General features: G+C 48.0%; 1 protein-coding gene across 1 annotated transcript in view; it reads right to left on the reverse strand.

The window, feature by feature from the left end:
- Window positions 1-3,019: 3,019 nt before the first annotated feature.
- Window positions 3,020-15,398, reverse strand: part of KIF5A (kinesin family member 5A) — a 36,635-nt gene continuing 24,256 nt past the window's right edge. The window contains exons 16-29 of the mRNA XM_019038154.3: window positions 14,370-14,558; window positions 13,885-14,002; window positions 13,491-13,555; window positions 13,264-13,373; window positions 12,780-12,881; window positions 11,886-11,946; window positions 11,579-11,650; window positions 11,317-11,421; window positions 8,485-8,701; window positions 8,089-8,242; window positions 7,705-7,787; window positions 7,029-7,056; window positions 6,446-6,560; window positions 3,020-5,435 (exon numbers count right to left, since the gene is read on the reverse strand). Of these exons, the coding sequence (XP_018893699.2) occupies window positions 6,482-6,560; window positions 7,029-7,056; window positions 7,705-7,787; window positions 8,089-8,242; window positions 8,485-8,701; window positions 11,317-11,421; window positions 11,579-11,650; window positions 11,886-11,946; window positions 12,780-12,881; window positions 13,264-13,373; window positions 13,491-13,555; window positions 13,885-14,002; window positions 14,370-14,558 (1,383 nt within the window). The 3' untranslated portion in view covers window positions 3,020-5,435; window positions 6,446-6,481. The remainder of the gene's footprint in view (window positions 5,436-6,445; window positions 6,561-7,028; window positions 7,057-7,704; window positions 7,788-8,088; window positions 8,243-8,484; window positions 8,702-11,316; window positions 11,422-11,578; window positions 11,651-11,885; window positions 11,947-12,779; window positions 12,882-13,263; window positions 13,374-13,490; window positions 13,556-13,884; window positions 14,003-14,369; window positions 14,559-15,398) is intronic.

The following is a 15,398-nucleotide window of genomic DNA, read 5'->3' on the forward strand; positions in this document are numbered from 1 at the left end:
TAATATAACCTAGGAATAACCGGCAGGTATAGGGTCAGGTGCTGAAGGGACATTGTGAGAAGTGACCTAGAAGGCAAGAAGTGAGCCCTCTGTCACGCCCGCATAAGGGCCACTTGAGGGCTCCCTGGTCAAGCGGTAACACCAGTGCCTGGGAAGGCACCTGTTGCTTAGCAGACCGTGAAAGGGAGTCTCCCTTTCCTTGGAGGAGTCAGGGAACACTGCTCCACCAGCTTCTTGTGGGAGGCTGGATATTATCCAGGCCTGCCTGCAGTCATCCAGAGGCCTAAACCCCTCCCTTTGGTGCTGTGCTTCAGTGGTCACGCTCCTTGTCCACTTTCATGTTCCTCCCATACTCCTGGTTCCTCTTTGAAGTTCTTAGTAGATAGCGGTAGAAGAAATAGTGAAAATCTTAGTCTTTGATCTTTCTTATAAGTGCATAGAAGAAAATGCTGACGTATGCTGCCTTCCCTCTCTGCTTTGGCTACCTAAAAGGGAAGGGCCCCCTATCCCATGATCACGTGATTTGCTTGACCTTATCAATCACTTGGACAACTCACCCCTCCTTACCCTGCCCCTTGTCTTGTATTCAATAAATACCAGCGCGCCTAGCCATTAGGGGCCACTACCGGTCTCCGCGTCTTGGTGGCAGTGGTCCCCAGGCCTAGCTGTTTTCTCTTTATCTCTTTGTCTTGTGTCTTTATTTCTTACAATCTCTCGTCTCCGCACACAGGGAGAACACCCGCTAAGCCCCGTAGGTCTGGACCCTACAAGGAGTTCGAGACCAGCTTGACCAACATGGTGAAACCCCGTCTCAACTAAAAATACAAAATTTAGCCAGGCGTGGTGGCGCACACCTGTAATCCCAGCTACTCAGGAGGCTGAGGCAGGAGAATCGCTTAAACTGGGGGAGGGGGGGTGCCAAGGTTGCAGTGAGCCGAGATCCTGCCACTGCACTCCAGCCTGGGCAACAGAGCAAGACTCCATCTCAAAAAAAAAAAAAAAAAAAAGGATCACGGATCACTCAGGCATGTTCCTGGAGGATGACTTGAGTATTGCAAAAGTTCAGGGAGAGATAATGAACTAAAGCAGTGGCTGTTGTGTTTGAAAGAAGAGGGTGGCATCTAAAGATGCAGTTTGATGTCAACTTGGAAAATTCATATGAATGTGGTGATTAAAGGAAAAGGGAGGCATTGAGAGTGAGTCTAAGGCTTCTGGCTAATGATGATGATGATATCAGAGAGATGATGGTGACATGAAAAGGAGCAGATTCAGAGGAAGGTGAGTTCAGTTTGGAACATGTTTGAGGCATCTGAGGTCAGCTGGACACATGCTCCCGCAGCTGAGCAGAATGGTCTGGACTCAGGATACAGATTGAAGAATTGTGGAATCTGCAGGCATGGATGACAGGTCTTAGAAAGAGCAAGGAAGGAACCAAGGGCTGAGCCCTGGGATAGAGCAGCATTTAAGAGGCCTGGGGAGGAAGACTCGGAAGGGTGGCCAGGGACGTACAGGGAGCCAAGAGAGCAGGGTCACAAAAGCCAAGGGGAGTTGAGTTTCAAGAAGGAAGGAGTGAAGAAGTGTCATATGTCATGGAGAGGTGAAGCAAAACAAGGACTGTTGTCCAGAAGAAATGTCCACTGTATTTGGTAACTAATGCCATTTGGAAAAGCAGTTTTGAGCAGAACAAGAGGCAGATCAAGGTGGGCTAAGGAATGAATGGGGGGTGAGGAAGTGGGGATGGGAAGCTTGGGATGGTTTCTGGATATCTGACTTTAAGAAAACAAGTAAGATAGAGAAACACACAGTTAGAGAAACACACAGTAAAGGGAGGGACTCTTATGGGAGGGACCTTACAAGGAGATGAGACCACTGAGACAGGCATTAATAAAGAAGATGCACCGAGGCGGGCGGATCACTTGAGGCCAGGAGTTTGAGACAAGCCTGGCCAACATGGTGAAAACCCCTCTCTATTAAAAATGCAAAAATTAGCCGGGCATGGTGGTGTGCACATGTAGTCCCAGATACTCAGGAGGCTGAAGCAGGAGAATCGCTTGAACCTGAGAGGCAGAGGTTGCTGTGAGCCGAGATTGTGCCACTGCACTCCAGCCTGGGCAACAGAGCGAGACTCTGTTTAAAAGAAAAAAAAAAAAAGATGCAAACTCCTCAAGTCTCCATCACTTTATCAGTTTTAGATATGTTATATATTTGTATACTGAGATTCTATATCAGTATCTCAAGAATGAAATATCTAGAAGGGATTCACTTTAGCCCAGAGAAAGGAGATTTATCACTGGTCAGAAGGGAGAAGGAAAGGATAAGTGCAGACACAGATAGGTAATTGTGTAGGTGCATGTGGGCAGGGGGCAAGATAAAAGAATTTCAGGCTCAAGTGCCTTAGATGACAAAGTTGTTGCCTGACAGAGGAGGGTGGAAAGGGTGTAGACCCTTGCTCTGGGAGATAGGAGAGGAAAGTGAGCAGCACCGAAAGTCCTGGCAGGTTTGTAGGCTCTTCAGTTTTACTTGCCCCAGTTTTTTGGGTGTGCAGTTTTCTCCATCTGAGAAGCTTTGAGACATGAGCAGAGAAGAGAGGTGGAGTATGCTTTAAAATGGGGGTTGGAAGGGTGATTGTAGTGGATGATCCTGAGACAGGAATCTGTTGGCTGTAGAGAGATGGTGAAACACTGGAGTGGGAAGGAATTAATGCCAGGACTGAGACTGCTCTGGGTCAAAAATGAAAGAACAAGATAGTGCTTTTGGTAAAAATTACAGTGTACATATCCACCAGTCATAGACTGGTTGAATGAACTGTAGGATAAATATGTGAAAAATTATATTTTAATGAGGTCAATTGATATATATTGACATACAAAGATCTCCAGGATATATTGTCAAGTGGGAAAAAAACCAAGCCTTATGTAAATCTATAGAAAAACATCTGGAAGGATATATTCTATCAAGTTCCATTTCATCCAAAGAAGGCAGTGAGATTGGGAAGGGATAAAGAATATTTACAACAACATAGAGTTATCATTGAATTTATTTTATTTTAAAGATATCTATGTACACCAAGTAAATACACACAGGGGGTTGCGCAGTTTGGTTTGTCTTCCACGCTGGCATGCAACATTTTGGCAGATGTGAGTGGGCAGGCCAGGTGCCCCTTGCAGTGACCCTGGCTCTGAAAGGGATGCGGTGAAGGTGGGGAGCAGGAGGAGGAGGAGGATACAGTGTGAAGCTTCTGGTGAAGGGTTTGCGTGTGTGTTGTTTCTTTTTTAAGTGAATTATATTTCCCTTACATCTTGCTAAAGAGAAGGCTGCTCCCTCTGTGTCATCTCTCTCCTCATCTGCGCTACACCCTCACATTTCCTTATGTGTTTTTAAAAGAACCATGTGGTGGCAGCATTACATAAAACCCCCTGGATTCTTAAGTGCCCTGCTGGCAGCAAATATTAGCCTAAGTCCACAGGCCCACAGGAAGCTTCCTTCCACCCTAGTGGGTCTGGAGACAGCATGGCTTGTCTACCCCACCATTGCCCTCTTTTCCATGAGTTGCAGCTTTAGTGCAGAGGAGCCAGATTGGACCCCCTTCCTCAGAACAATGGTTTTCAAACTACTCCACAGAATCCTCAGGGTCTCTTAGGACTGTTCAAGGGCTCATTCGCTGAGGAGCTTTTGAACAGTCAGTCCTAAGAGACGCTGAGACTTCTTCCACCAAAAAAAAAAAAAAAAAAAATGCAAACTGCCCAGGTCTGCATTACTTTATTTTTTATATTGGGGTTCTATGTAAGATTTGTTTTTGAAAAACATTTAAAAATCACTGCTTTGGATTTATTCCACACTCCACTGGTATTTTTCCCCCTGCAGTTCTCCCTAACTCCTAAAAGGAGCTCAGCAGGTAAAGGGAGCAGGGCCTCTTTTCCTTGAAGGAGTCATGGGCCAGTGCAGCCTGCGCTTACCAGCTGGCATTCCCACTCAGCTTCCTTTCCTGACTTAGAAGTTGGGTGATAGGCTGCCCTGCCGCTGGAGAATCTTGGTCTTCCTCCTAGAAAAGACTGGATATCAGGACACCAGACTTTCTCTCCTGGTTTGGACTGGCTAGTGACCTCCATCCCTGCAGTTACCTAGAAAACCACCTTAGCACCATGTGGAAGGAAAGGACCGTCTGAAACTAAAACAACAGTCCTCTTCAGTATGGAGGGTGCTGCATATGGGCTGAGAATGGCTGGGAGAAGACCCCTCAGGGTCAAGCCTTAGAGCTTCCCACCTCTTGAAAATCCACCCTGCCCCTTTCTTTAAAGTGCACTTAATACCAGATGGGGACATTAGAGAAGGAACTCTTTGTGGAGAAAAAAAAATGTACATTGGGGAAAAGTCAGGCTCCAGCTTGAAAGGAAGGCAACCAGAGAGAGAGATTTTGCCAATGAGCTGGAAGCCCCCAAACCAAGGGGTGGAGATGGGAGGAGCATGCCGCCCAGTATGGAACAAGAAAGAAATCCAGCTCATCGCTTCAACTTGAGGGCACTGTGACAAAAAAAAAAGGCTCAGAAATTTCCCAGCCTATTCACCCCCAAACCCAACCAATCAATCATTTTGACTACACCTGCCTGTAACCATCTCCATGGACAGATGAGCAGCCATTGACAGGCTGCTGGGAGCAGTCTGCCTCCTCCATTTTTCAAAATATTTTAAATCAACTCTGGGTTCTGGTCATGAGCTCTGAGGCAGGGAATATCAAAAGGAGCTTGAAGAAAAAGGGAAATGGTCCCTTGAGCAACCCATTTCTCAGTCCAGGGGAAAACAGGAAGAGGGAGGCAAAAGGCAGACTTTGTAGGGCAGAAGTAACACCTGAATCCTTTGATTAAGGTGAGGGGTGTATGAAGAAAATTATATGTCTCAATTAGCAGCCCTTCCATTTTACCTTCCCCTGTGCTATATGTGAAAGAGGAGGGAGGAAGAGTCTATTTCTCTGTCTTATGATGCTAAGACATTCTTCTGCTTAAGGCTTTGTGTGTGTGCATGCGTGTGTGCATGTTTGTGTGCGTGCGTGTGTGTGTGTGTGAAGGGTCACAACCCTCTAGCTCCCATTTTTCCTTTTGTCATCTCTGTGACCTCTACTCAGTGACTAACACCACTCAGTGTGAGACGAGTAGATGAGAAAGAAGAAACATTCACCCTCCTCCCTATTGCCCCAAATAAGGAAGGTAGACTATGCTTTGAAATTGCTAAATACATCAGTAGATACTTGAGAATAAGACAGAAGAGAGACATAGCAGCAGCTTTTGATATATAGATACAGAGTACAAAGAGATACAGAGTAAGTAAGAGAAGACATCAAACATAGTACAGTCCAACAACAGGGGTTGGGGAGGGAGTTAGTATCAGAGACCACAGGTTTGCATCATGCTGAGAGAAGAGGCCTCAGTCCCTCTTAGAAACTGGGAAAGAAAGAGAAAGAGGGTGTGAGGGCCCAGCTTGTAGCTCAGTCACAGAACAGGAACAGGTGGCATCTGCACACACTTTGGTTTACTGTCCTGTTCCTTTAATACCAACAAGCAGACCCCCCTACCACCGCCCCCCGTGACCCAGGCTTGCACCTCCACCCCTAGGTCTCCCCAACTCCTCTTATGCATTCCTACTTCTCTGCTTCTCAGACTTTTCTGCCTGTGTGTGCCCGGTTTACTATTCTGGGAAACCCCTGGAGAGGGCTCAGCTTAGATGCAGCCCAGTAAGAGACTGGCCATGTTCTTTGTGCCACTTCTGGGCCCTAAAGTAACCTTGGTGAGAAACCCAGTGACACACAAGAACAAAGAAGGTTCCTGTGCTGCTAGAGGAGAGCACCTGGGGACAGAGGAGGAAAAAGAGGGGCTTTTCCACCTCCACTGAGCAAGATGGGAGGGGAGCGCTGACTGATTTCGTGGGGCGTTTCCTAAAGCTTACTGGTGGCATATACAGATGGGAGGAGAATGGGACACAGGTGCAGGCGTGAAGCAAACATCGCCTTAACTGGAGATGTCTTAGTTCCAAAAACACCTATCCATCCAAAATTATTTCAGGGTGGAGGAAGAGGTGGGGTTGAGATGGCCCCCTAGGGTCTCCTGATAGATCTGCAGTCTACCACCCGTGTGGTTCTAATCTACAGCGGCCAAGCTCACTTCTTTGGACATGTGACAGTGACCCCTAGTGGCAAAAAGACAGTACTGTGGTTACCACTGTAGCCTAACGGAAAGCAAAAGGGGGCACGGGAGGTCAGCGTCCAGATTACATGGGGCAGCACAGGCGCAGCCCCCAACAGGGGAAAGCAGGAGTTGAGGGGTAACTACATAATTAAAGTTTTGAGGTGGTAAAAAAAAAAAAAAAAAAAGAAGCAGCAGCAGGAAAACCAAAGAGGCTGTCAGCAAGAAGGGAAGCAACCTGAGGCTGGTCCGAGGAAGCAGCCTGACGCTACCTGAAAGTGCAGGTATGCAGCCGTGGGTGTAGGAGATTAGCTGGCTGCTGTCTCTTGGTGGAGAGGGAAAAGCTTGGCCTGGTCCTCAGCCTCATAGCCACACGGCAGGTCACTCCTAGAGGAAGAGACCCACCATGATCAGCTCCATAGAAATTAAAGTATTCCTGTCATCATGGTTACTCTGCTCTGAGAGCGTCCCTGTGAGATCACAAAGGGCAGGGACTATTTGTGTTTTACAGGAATACAGGGAAACTCAAGGCCAGAGGGATGTAAATGACTTGTCTAATGTCACAAGGCTTCCAAAGGTAGGAGGGAAACCCAGTCGTCAGATGCCCACGTTGTTTTCGTCCAGACCTTATCACTGGAATAGGGAGAAGCCACAGATGGGATTGGAGGGGAGATATTCTGCACTGAGGCAGGGGAATGACTGGATCTCCTGGACAACACAGTGATGAAAAGAATGAGTCTCACTCCCTCCTCCTTCCCCAAAGGCTCCAGGAGCCTCCAAGTGGGGAACAAGGGAAATGTAATCATTTCTTCTGGTCCCACCCAGAGAACCCAGGGGTAGTGGGGACTGTTGTACCTATTGTCATTGATATCTGTGGCATTTCCTGAAGAGATCATCATTGAGAACACAGGATTAGAAGAAGAAAAAAGGAGATTGGGTGTTAGAAACAGTTTGTGCAAACCCTCTCCCATCTTAATCCCTTAGAGAAAAAGATAAGCTGTGACACTTTCTCCTTAGTTATCCCAAGCTACATCACTATTTTGTTTGAGAAAAAGTCTCCGCAGCCCCTCACCAAGGAGAGGAAAAGGGAACTGGAAGGTAAGGGCTGGGATTGGCATGGTAATAGGAGGAATCCACTCCGAGGCAGCCTGAGACCTAAAGGGCTGGGCAGTGCTCAGTCTGTAGGTACAGGGCCACTTTTTTCTTCATATGTGTTATTATTATTATTTTAGAGATGGGGCTTTACTATGCTGCCCAGGCTGAGTGCAGTGGCTATTCACAGGTGTATTCACAGTGCACTTCAGCCTTAAGCTCCTGAGCTCTAGCAATCCTCCTATCTCAACCTCCCAAGTAGCTAGGACTACAGGTGCATGCCACCACACCTGGCTATATGTATTTTTTTTTTATTTGAAGCCTTGGCTCACCAGAAAGGTTCAGTCAGTGTTTTTTGTAGACTAAGGTCACTTACTTTTATGCCTCTCAACTTGCCCTGAGGACCCCAAAGGCGGGATTACCCATCTTTTTCACTCACCATTGTCCATGTTGGCCTTCTGGTAGGAAGCCAAGGGGCTGCCAGAAGATGTAGCTCCACTGCTGGTACAGGAGTTTGCAAAGCTGGATGGAGCAGAGGAAAGAGGCAGCCTCTGACACCCACCCTCCACTAGTCTGAGGACCACTAATCCACACTCATCCTCAGTGATAGAGCTGCTCAGCCCTCCCCATCCCCAGAGAGCAGAGGAAAACAAACATGGCCACAGGCTGGGAGGGCAGACACCTACCTTCTAATCATAGGCATGAAGTTGAGAAAGGGTTTAGGAAAATAATTAAGCCACAACCAATAACTGCCCCCACCCTATGCCTTCTAGGGTCCAGTGAGCCTTGGGTGGGACTCCAACCCACACGTGTGGTCACTCACTACATATCTGAGGTGGAGCTGGGTGTGGCCTGCAGGTAGAGATTCTGGTAGTTCTGGAAGAGGCTGTTGGTGTAACTGATGCACTCAGGGCTCCGGGTGCCATAGGGGTTGGTGGGTGAGGATGCTGGGTAGTGGCCAGGCCGGATGGGTTTGGCTGCAATAAAGAAAGAAAACAACCATGAGGAGGCTATGACCCTGCATTTGCCCTGGTCCCTGAGGTCATTTAGCTGGGGTTGAACTGAGTTGCTTGTAACATAATCACTTTTTTACTTTTCGGGGGGAAGTGGGATGAGGCTAGGGGTAGGTAAGAAGCACTAATCTAGTTGCTTGGCAATTAGCAATTTGCTAAATTTGCTTCAGGAGATACTCCCACCTTGCCTGCTAACACCTACTCACCAATCTGGGCAGAATGGCCCCGTTTGCCCGAGCTCTTGTAGCGAACGGCCTCCTTGATGCGGTCCACCTCCTGCTGGTACCGGCGCTTGTCCTTCATGGCGCCCTCCTTGGCCTCCTTCAGTGCACCCTCCAGGGCCTTAACTCTCTCAGCCGTAGCCCTAAGTCGTTTTTCCAATTTAGGAAGCTCACAACGCAGATCTGCATTGTCACGTACCAGCTATGGGGCAAGCCAAAGGGAAGAAGTGGAAAGGAAGGTAAGTGACCCAAGACAGTCACCCAGAGGAGTGTAGGGGACAGGGGTGAGGAGAGAGAATAAAGAAAAATCAGGGGTCAGAGAAGATGGAGACCATGTCATTTCCTCAAAAGGCCTCATTGCCTTTATGTAATGGACTGTTCTGTCCAGCTCATTCCTTCTCCCAGAGCGAAGGGTGGGTGGTCAGGCATTTAAAAGTTATATAATTTTCTAGGCAGTAAAACCTGCCATCTCCACTGCAGCCCAGAACTCTTGTGACAGCACCTTGTCCTGTCTCCATCTGGTTTCCCCCACATCTCCCAGCATGTGCCAGATCAATAGCCCCAGGGCGGCCATGGGGATGAGGGACCCCCTTCCCCAGAGAGGGCTTTGTGGGCATGCAAAGGGTGGGGCAGCAAGGGCACAGTAGCAGTTTGGTGGCTGTGGCATTGAGGAGAATCTGTGCATGGCAGGTGCAGTGCAGAGCAGGAGCAGAAGCTGGAATTCAGGAGCCCCCGACATACACATATAGACAGGCAGAGCCCGCCCCATAGGAAGGAAAGAAAATGTTTGAGGTCTCACAAACATCTGCACTCATTACCTTCACATTCAAGGACTTCCTGGGTTATCCCTCCCCCAGTGAAATTAAGCTAGAGCGTGGGAGCAATCATCCTGCAGCCCGAAAAGACTTCCTGATCTTTTTACAGGTTCCACACAATGACTGGGGGCACTACAGGTTGCAAAAGGAGCAGGGCCTTGGAAGACAGTGGGTAAATCAGCATAGCGGGGAACACTGGGGGCTCAAGGGGACAAGCTGGAAACCCTTCCATGAAGTTTCCATTTGGACAATTTATGGAGTATAAGCAATGTTTTACTGTGACAATACTTTAGCTTAATTGATATAGGGCTATAGTCCTGGCTGTTAAGATTCTCTTAACTGAGAAGTTTTTATCTCCTTTTCCTTTTTACTCTTGTGTCTGCTGAGGTAGGAAATTGTAGTGAGTCCTCTATTTATCCTATAGGTGAGTCATTTTTGTTTTTTGGGACTTTGGACAGAGGCAGAGGCTTCAGTGACGATAAAGGAAACAGTGTGTGGTTGTGTTTTTTCACGGAAATTTTTTTGGGGCTTGCTCCATAGAGCAGGGCTTTCCCATAGGCAGAGAGGCCCATAGTAGCACACACATGTGTGTGTGTGTTTTAAGCAACATAATACGGATTTGGACAGAGAGGGAAAGTGAATGCGGGAATGAAAATCCAATGGCAGAATTGATTTCAAATGTTTCCTATCTGCCTTTCAACTTTTCTGTAATTTTGTTACTCAGTTTCATAATAAACAAAGGAAATAAAATCGTAGCAAAGCCCTCTGCAGGCCTAAATAAAATAAATAAACTCTGTACATTATCACTGGGCACAGGTTTAGGATTCATTAAGAAAAAAAAAAGTACTGAATATTTACTATATAGGCTGGGCATTATACTGGGAGGAAAAGAAGTTTAAGTGCTAGGCTAGTGAGAATGTAAGTTTAAATGGAATCTTAAGGTAGATTTGAAAGGAAAGGAATAAAGTATAGGTTAGGGTTTATTTTATGAATTAGTTAAAAGGACCAGTTGACAGCCTGCTGAGCCTGTCTTCAAGGCTCAGATATTTAGTGCTAGTGAGAGTGCCCCTACCCAGCATGCACCAAACATTTCCTGTCCTGACTCCTTTGGACTGCCCTTCTGCCTCCCCACCCCATACCTTTGAAACCCAGTCATCCACCTAAAGAACCGCAACAGCAAGGAGGGGGACAGAGAGGCAGCAACTTAATACACAGGAGTTTTGACTGGGGCCCCAACCAGGGGCTGGTTGGGCCATCTTAGGGACATCATTTTTTTTTTTAATTGAAACAGGGTCTCACTCTGTCACCTAGGCTGGAGTGCAGTGGCATGATCACAGCTCACTGCAGCCTCTACTTCCTACGCTCAAGCAATTGCCCTACCTCAGCCTCCCAAGTAGCTGGGACTATGGGTGTGTGCCACCACATCCAGCTAATTTTTGTATTTTTTGTAGAGATGGGGTTTCGCCATGTTGCTTAGGCTGGTCTTGAACTCCTGTGCTCAAGTGATCCACCCGCCTCGGCTTCCTGAAGCGCTGGGACTACAGGCATGCACCACTGTATGCCAGGGACATCATTTAATGTCCCTGCATGCCTGCCACAGACCTAGACAGATGGAGTTCTCTCCACGAGAGAAGCCCAACTCCCTTGCTTCTTCTCATCTCCCTGCCTTCCATCTCTGGGTAACATCTGACCAGTCTCCCTCCTGTATAGTTACAGCCCATGCCTCTGTTAGTTTCAACCTCTCCCTCCAAGGTAGGCCTGGGGAATTCCACTTTGAGCAGAGGTGGGTTAGAAACTTTGAGAAGGGAATACAGGCATGAAACAAAGAACAAGGTACAAGTGGACCAAATATTGTATAAAGAAGGGATTAGTAGGGAAAGTAAAAGCGAACAGTAAGGAAAACATGCAACTAGATTTTCCTGAATCCAAGGGGCCTCTGAGGATTTGGTATGCTAGCTACCTGGCCTCAAAACTTCTCTTCACTCCTTCAGCAGACTCTTACCTGTTTGTGAACCTTTGTAAGCTGTTCCAGGTTGTTCTCAAGAAAGGAAATCTTCTGCTTTTGGGAGTGAATCCCCCCACTGTCTTCGGGCTCCATTTCTGCACTCTGAGAACAGATAGAAGGAAAGACCTGGCTGTCCTGAGGCCAAACAGGTCCCACCAAGACCAGGCCAAGCCAGCCCCATAGGGGCAACAGGGGCAGGAGAAACCTAAGGATGGGAGGAGGATGTGGGGGCTGATAAGACCCCAAGGACAGCACTCACTTTCTTGACTCGAGTCGTGACGTCTTGAACGAACAGCTTGCGAAGGTTGTGGAGGGTCTGGAGTTCCCGGGCCTGGAAAGAATGATGAAAAATTGGGAATAGCCAGATACCAGGTCTGTCCTATTCCTCCAGAATTATAGGTACCTCCAGTCTCTATAATCAAGTGAGTCACTTATCCTTTAGGAAAAAATGTGTCTTGATTACGCTACAGAATGGCTGCAAAAGGGCAGGAGGAATAGGGTTAGGAAGAAATGAAGCCTCCCCACTCCCCAGTCCTGTGAATTTGGCACAGAAGGGAACCACTCACAACTGTCTCCTCCAGACCCTTGAGGTCCTGCTTGGACTGCTCATGTCGCTCGTACAGAAATCTGTAGCAAGAGAAATAAAGGAAATGGAAAGATCCCTCAGGACTCTCCTTCCTCCTGCCTCTTCCTCTATTACTTTTATCTCCATTTAAGTATTACTATTATTGTTATTTTGTGAAACAGGGTCTCATTCTGTTACCTAGGCACAATCAGGGCTCACTGCAGCCTCAACCTCCTGGGCTCAAGGGATCCTTCCCACCTCAGCCTCCCAAGCATCTGGGACCACAGACGTATGCCACCATGCCCAGCTAATTTTTGTATTTTTAGTAGAGACAGGGTTTTGCCATGTTGCCCAGGCTGGTCTCGAACTACTGAGCTCAAGCAGTCCACCTGCTTTGGCCTCCCAAAGTGCTGAGATTATAGGTGTGAGCCATCGCACCCAGCCTATTATTATTTATTACACAAGTTACTCATGTTTACTGTGCAAAAATTAGAAAAGAATTTTAAAGAGAGACATAAGGTGAGTTTTTATAAAAAGCCTATGATTCTACTATTTACAGATCAAACCAACAATAACCTTCTGGTGTCCACCTTTCCAGACTTTTTTCTACGCCTACATATCCATGTATACATTTTTATGGGATCATACCATGCATATGGTTTTGTAACCTGTTTTTACACTGAATAGAACATCGTAAACCTCCTTCCATACTGGTGAATACTCAACGGCAGTCATTGCTGAGAGTGTCCTTTTGGTCCCGTCCCTACCCCATCATATTTTTCCCATGAGTCACCCTATCATGTCTGCATGTGTGTCCTGCCTCTGCAAGCGTGTCTGAGTTCGCAGTTCTGAGCCTACACGGCTGTAGTTTTACAGGTAAATCCATGCCACTCACGTCAGCTCCTGCAGCTTGGTGCTCTTCTCGTGTTCTTCGCTCTTCAGCTTCTCGTAGTCAGCCTGAAGCTTCTCTAGCTCTAACTGGAGCTTCTGATTTAGGCTACAGAGCATCAGAAGGTAATGGAGATGGGGGAGAAAGATGTTAATGAGGGGGAAGGGAAGGCCAGCTCTTCAAACTTCTTCCTTTTTGAACGAGTGAGTCCAGTTAGAATTGATGTGTCCACCTTCAGATACCAGAGGCAGACTCAGGCCACTGTTTCCATGACAGAGCCAGGAACCCTGACCTCTCTAATCCTGGGACCCTCAAGGATAGGGACTAGTCGTTATTCCATGTATCTCCTGAGGTGGGGCTACGAAGTTGTGGCATTGCTGAGGGAATGACACATGGATGTTAAAGAATCAGATCCAGAGGGGACATGTGAGTCAATACAGCAAGGTGACAGGACCCGGGAGGGGCTGGAGTCGCCCTTGGGAACCCTTACTCTTTGAGCTCATCAATGGTCTTCTGCTTCTCGTTGATCTCGTCCCGGAGCCGGGCCAGCTGCCGGTGATGGGCCTCCCGGTGACTCTCCATCTGCAGCTCCAGAGCCTTCTGCAAACAACCCCACCCCAAGCTCAAAGGCCAGACTCCCAGCAACAAGCTCTGTGAGGGCCAGCACAGCTTTCACCACACCAGGCCCCAATTGTCCCTGACACCTTCCCCACTCACCTTCACTTCATCTGCATCCTGAGTGTCAGGCTCCTTGTCCTTCAGGGCCACTTCATGCACAGTTTCTAAGGGAAAGAGGGGAAGACAGCTGACATCAAACCTACCTCTTTCGGAAAGAACTTCACGTTGTGACCAGAACTCCAGGGGGGGCTGGGAATGGACCCACAGTGATGTTCTTCTGTGTTAGGACTGTCCAATTTGATATAGCAGGAACAGAGAACAAGGGTGTATGGTTCATGTAAAATGAGCTACATGCAAAATCTTGGCTAACATATGAGTTGGCATTCATGATTTCAAGCTAATGCTTTGAGTGAGTGATTATTGGGGTGATTTATTTTGATGTTTCTGACTTTTCTGCCCTGGACAGTGGGATGGAGGTATAAGAAGGCCTCACCCTGGGCCTGGAGCTTGGCCAGCTCGTCGCTCAAGGAGTCATAGGACTCTTCCAGGTGCCGCTTCTTTAGCTCCACGCTCTGCATGTATTCCGTAAGCGAGCGGATCTTGGCCTCATGCTGGTGGGAGAAAGTTGGTGAGAGGAAGAAGATGGAGCAAAGGCCACAAACCCAGGCCACACAGATCTCCAACTCCAGCTCTCCTCCCAGCCCTCCCTCCTGCTACACTTCCCATGAGGGTGCAGGGTTGGGGGCCATTCCTATGGGGCTCTTCCTTTAGCTCCCATGGCTCAGGGGGCAGTACCCGCCCTGAGCCTTTACTTTTTTGGCCCTGATCTGCACCTCTGCCACTCCAGCTTTTCTGTCCTTGATTTCACTTGACCCCAGAACTTTGACATAAAGGCAGGTGTTAAGAGTTTTAGCCATAACCCCAGAGTAGCCTTCTTTCTCCCATGGCATCTGAAGGTTCTCAAACTTAGGCACTCACCTGAGAGATGAGGAGCTGGCAGGATGAGAGCTCCCGCCCAGTCACTTCCATCTTGCGGTGACATTCCACCTGGAGGTTCTCCAGCTGCCGGCACCGCTTGACCACAGACTTGACTTCTGATTTGATTTTGCTGATGTAGAGTCGGGCCACAGTGAACTCCTCCTCGATGGCCCCACTGATCTCCACTGGCTAAGGTGATTAAAGGAGGAAGAGACGCTTCTTGGCTGCTGGGAAGCTTTATCTGTTCCCTCCCACCTTCTACCTACCCATACACACCCACATATGCAGGGACTCAAATGGGATGGGTATTTTCCAAACGACCTTTAGCAGCTCTCTATCACCGGCATTTCACATTAAATTCCTCCACCTGCATTTAAAAATCCAATTCTGGCTGGGCGCAGTAGCTCATGCCTTGTAATCTCAGCACTTTGGGAGGTCAAGGTGGGTGGATCACCTGAGGTCAGGAGTTCGAGACCAGCCTGACCAACATGGTGGTGAAACCCTGTCTCTACTAAAAATACAAAATTAGCCAAGCATCATGGCACATGCCTGTAATCCCAGCTACTCAAGAGGCTGAGGCAGGAGAATTGCTTGAACCCAGGAGGCAGAGGTTGCAGTGAACCGAGATCACACCACTCCACTCCAGCCTGGGCGACAGAGTGAGACTCCATCTCAAAAAAAAAAAAAAAAAAAAAATCCAATTCTGGGCCGGGCTCGGTGGCTCACGCCTGTAATCCCAACACTTTGGGAGGCCGAGGTGGGTGGACTACAAGGTCAGGAGTTCGAGACCAGCCTGGCCAATATGGTGAAACCCTCTCTCTACTAAAAATACAAAAAATTAGCCAGGAGTGGTGGTGTGTGCCTGTAGTCCCAGCTACTCGGGAGGCTGAAGCAGAAGAATTGCTTGAACCTGGGAGGCGGAGGTTGCAGTGAGCCGAGATCACACCACTGCACTCCAGCCTGGCCAACAGAGCAAGACTCCATCTCAAAAAAAAAAAAAAAAATCCAATTCTGACAGTCCCCCACTTA

Source organism: Gorilla gorilla, chromosome 10, assembly GCF_029281585.2.
Source record: "Gorilla gorilla gorilla isolate KB3781 chromosome 10, NHGRI_mGorGor1-v2.1_pri, whole genome shotgun sequence".
NCBI classification, from domain to species: domain Eukaryota; kingdom Metazoa; phylum Chordata; class Mammalia; order Primates; family Hominidae; genus Gorilla; species Gorilla gorilla.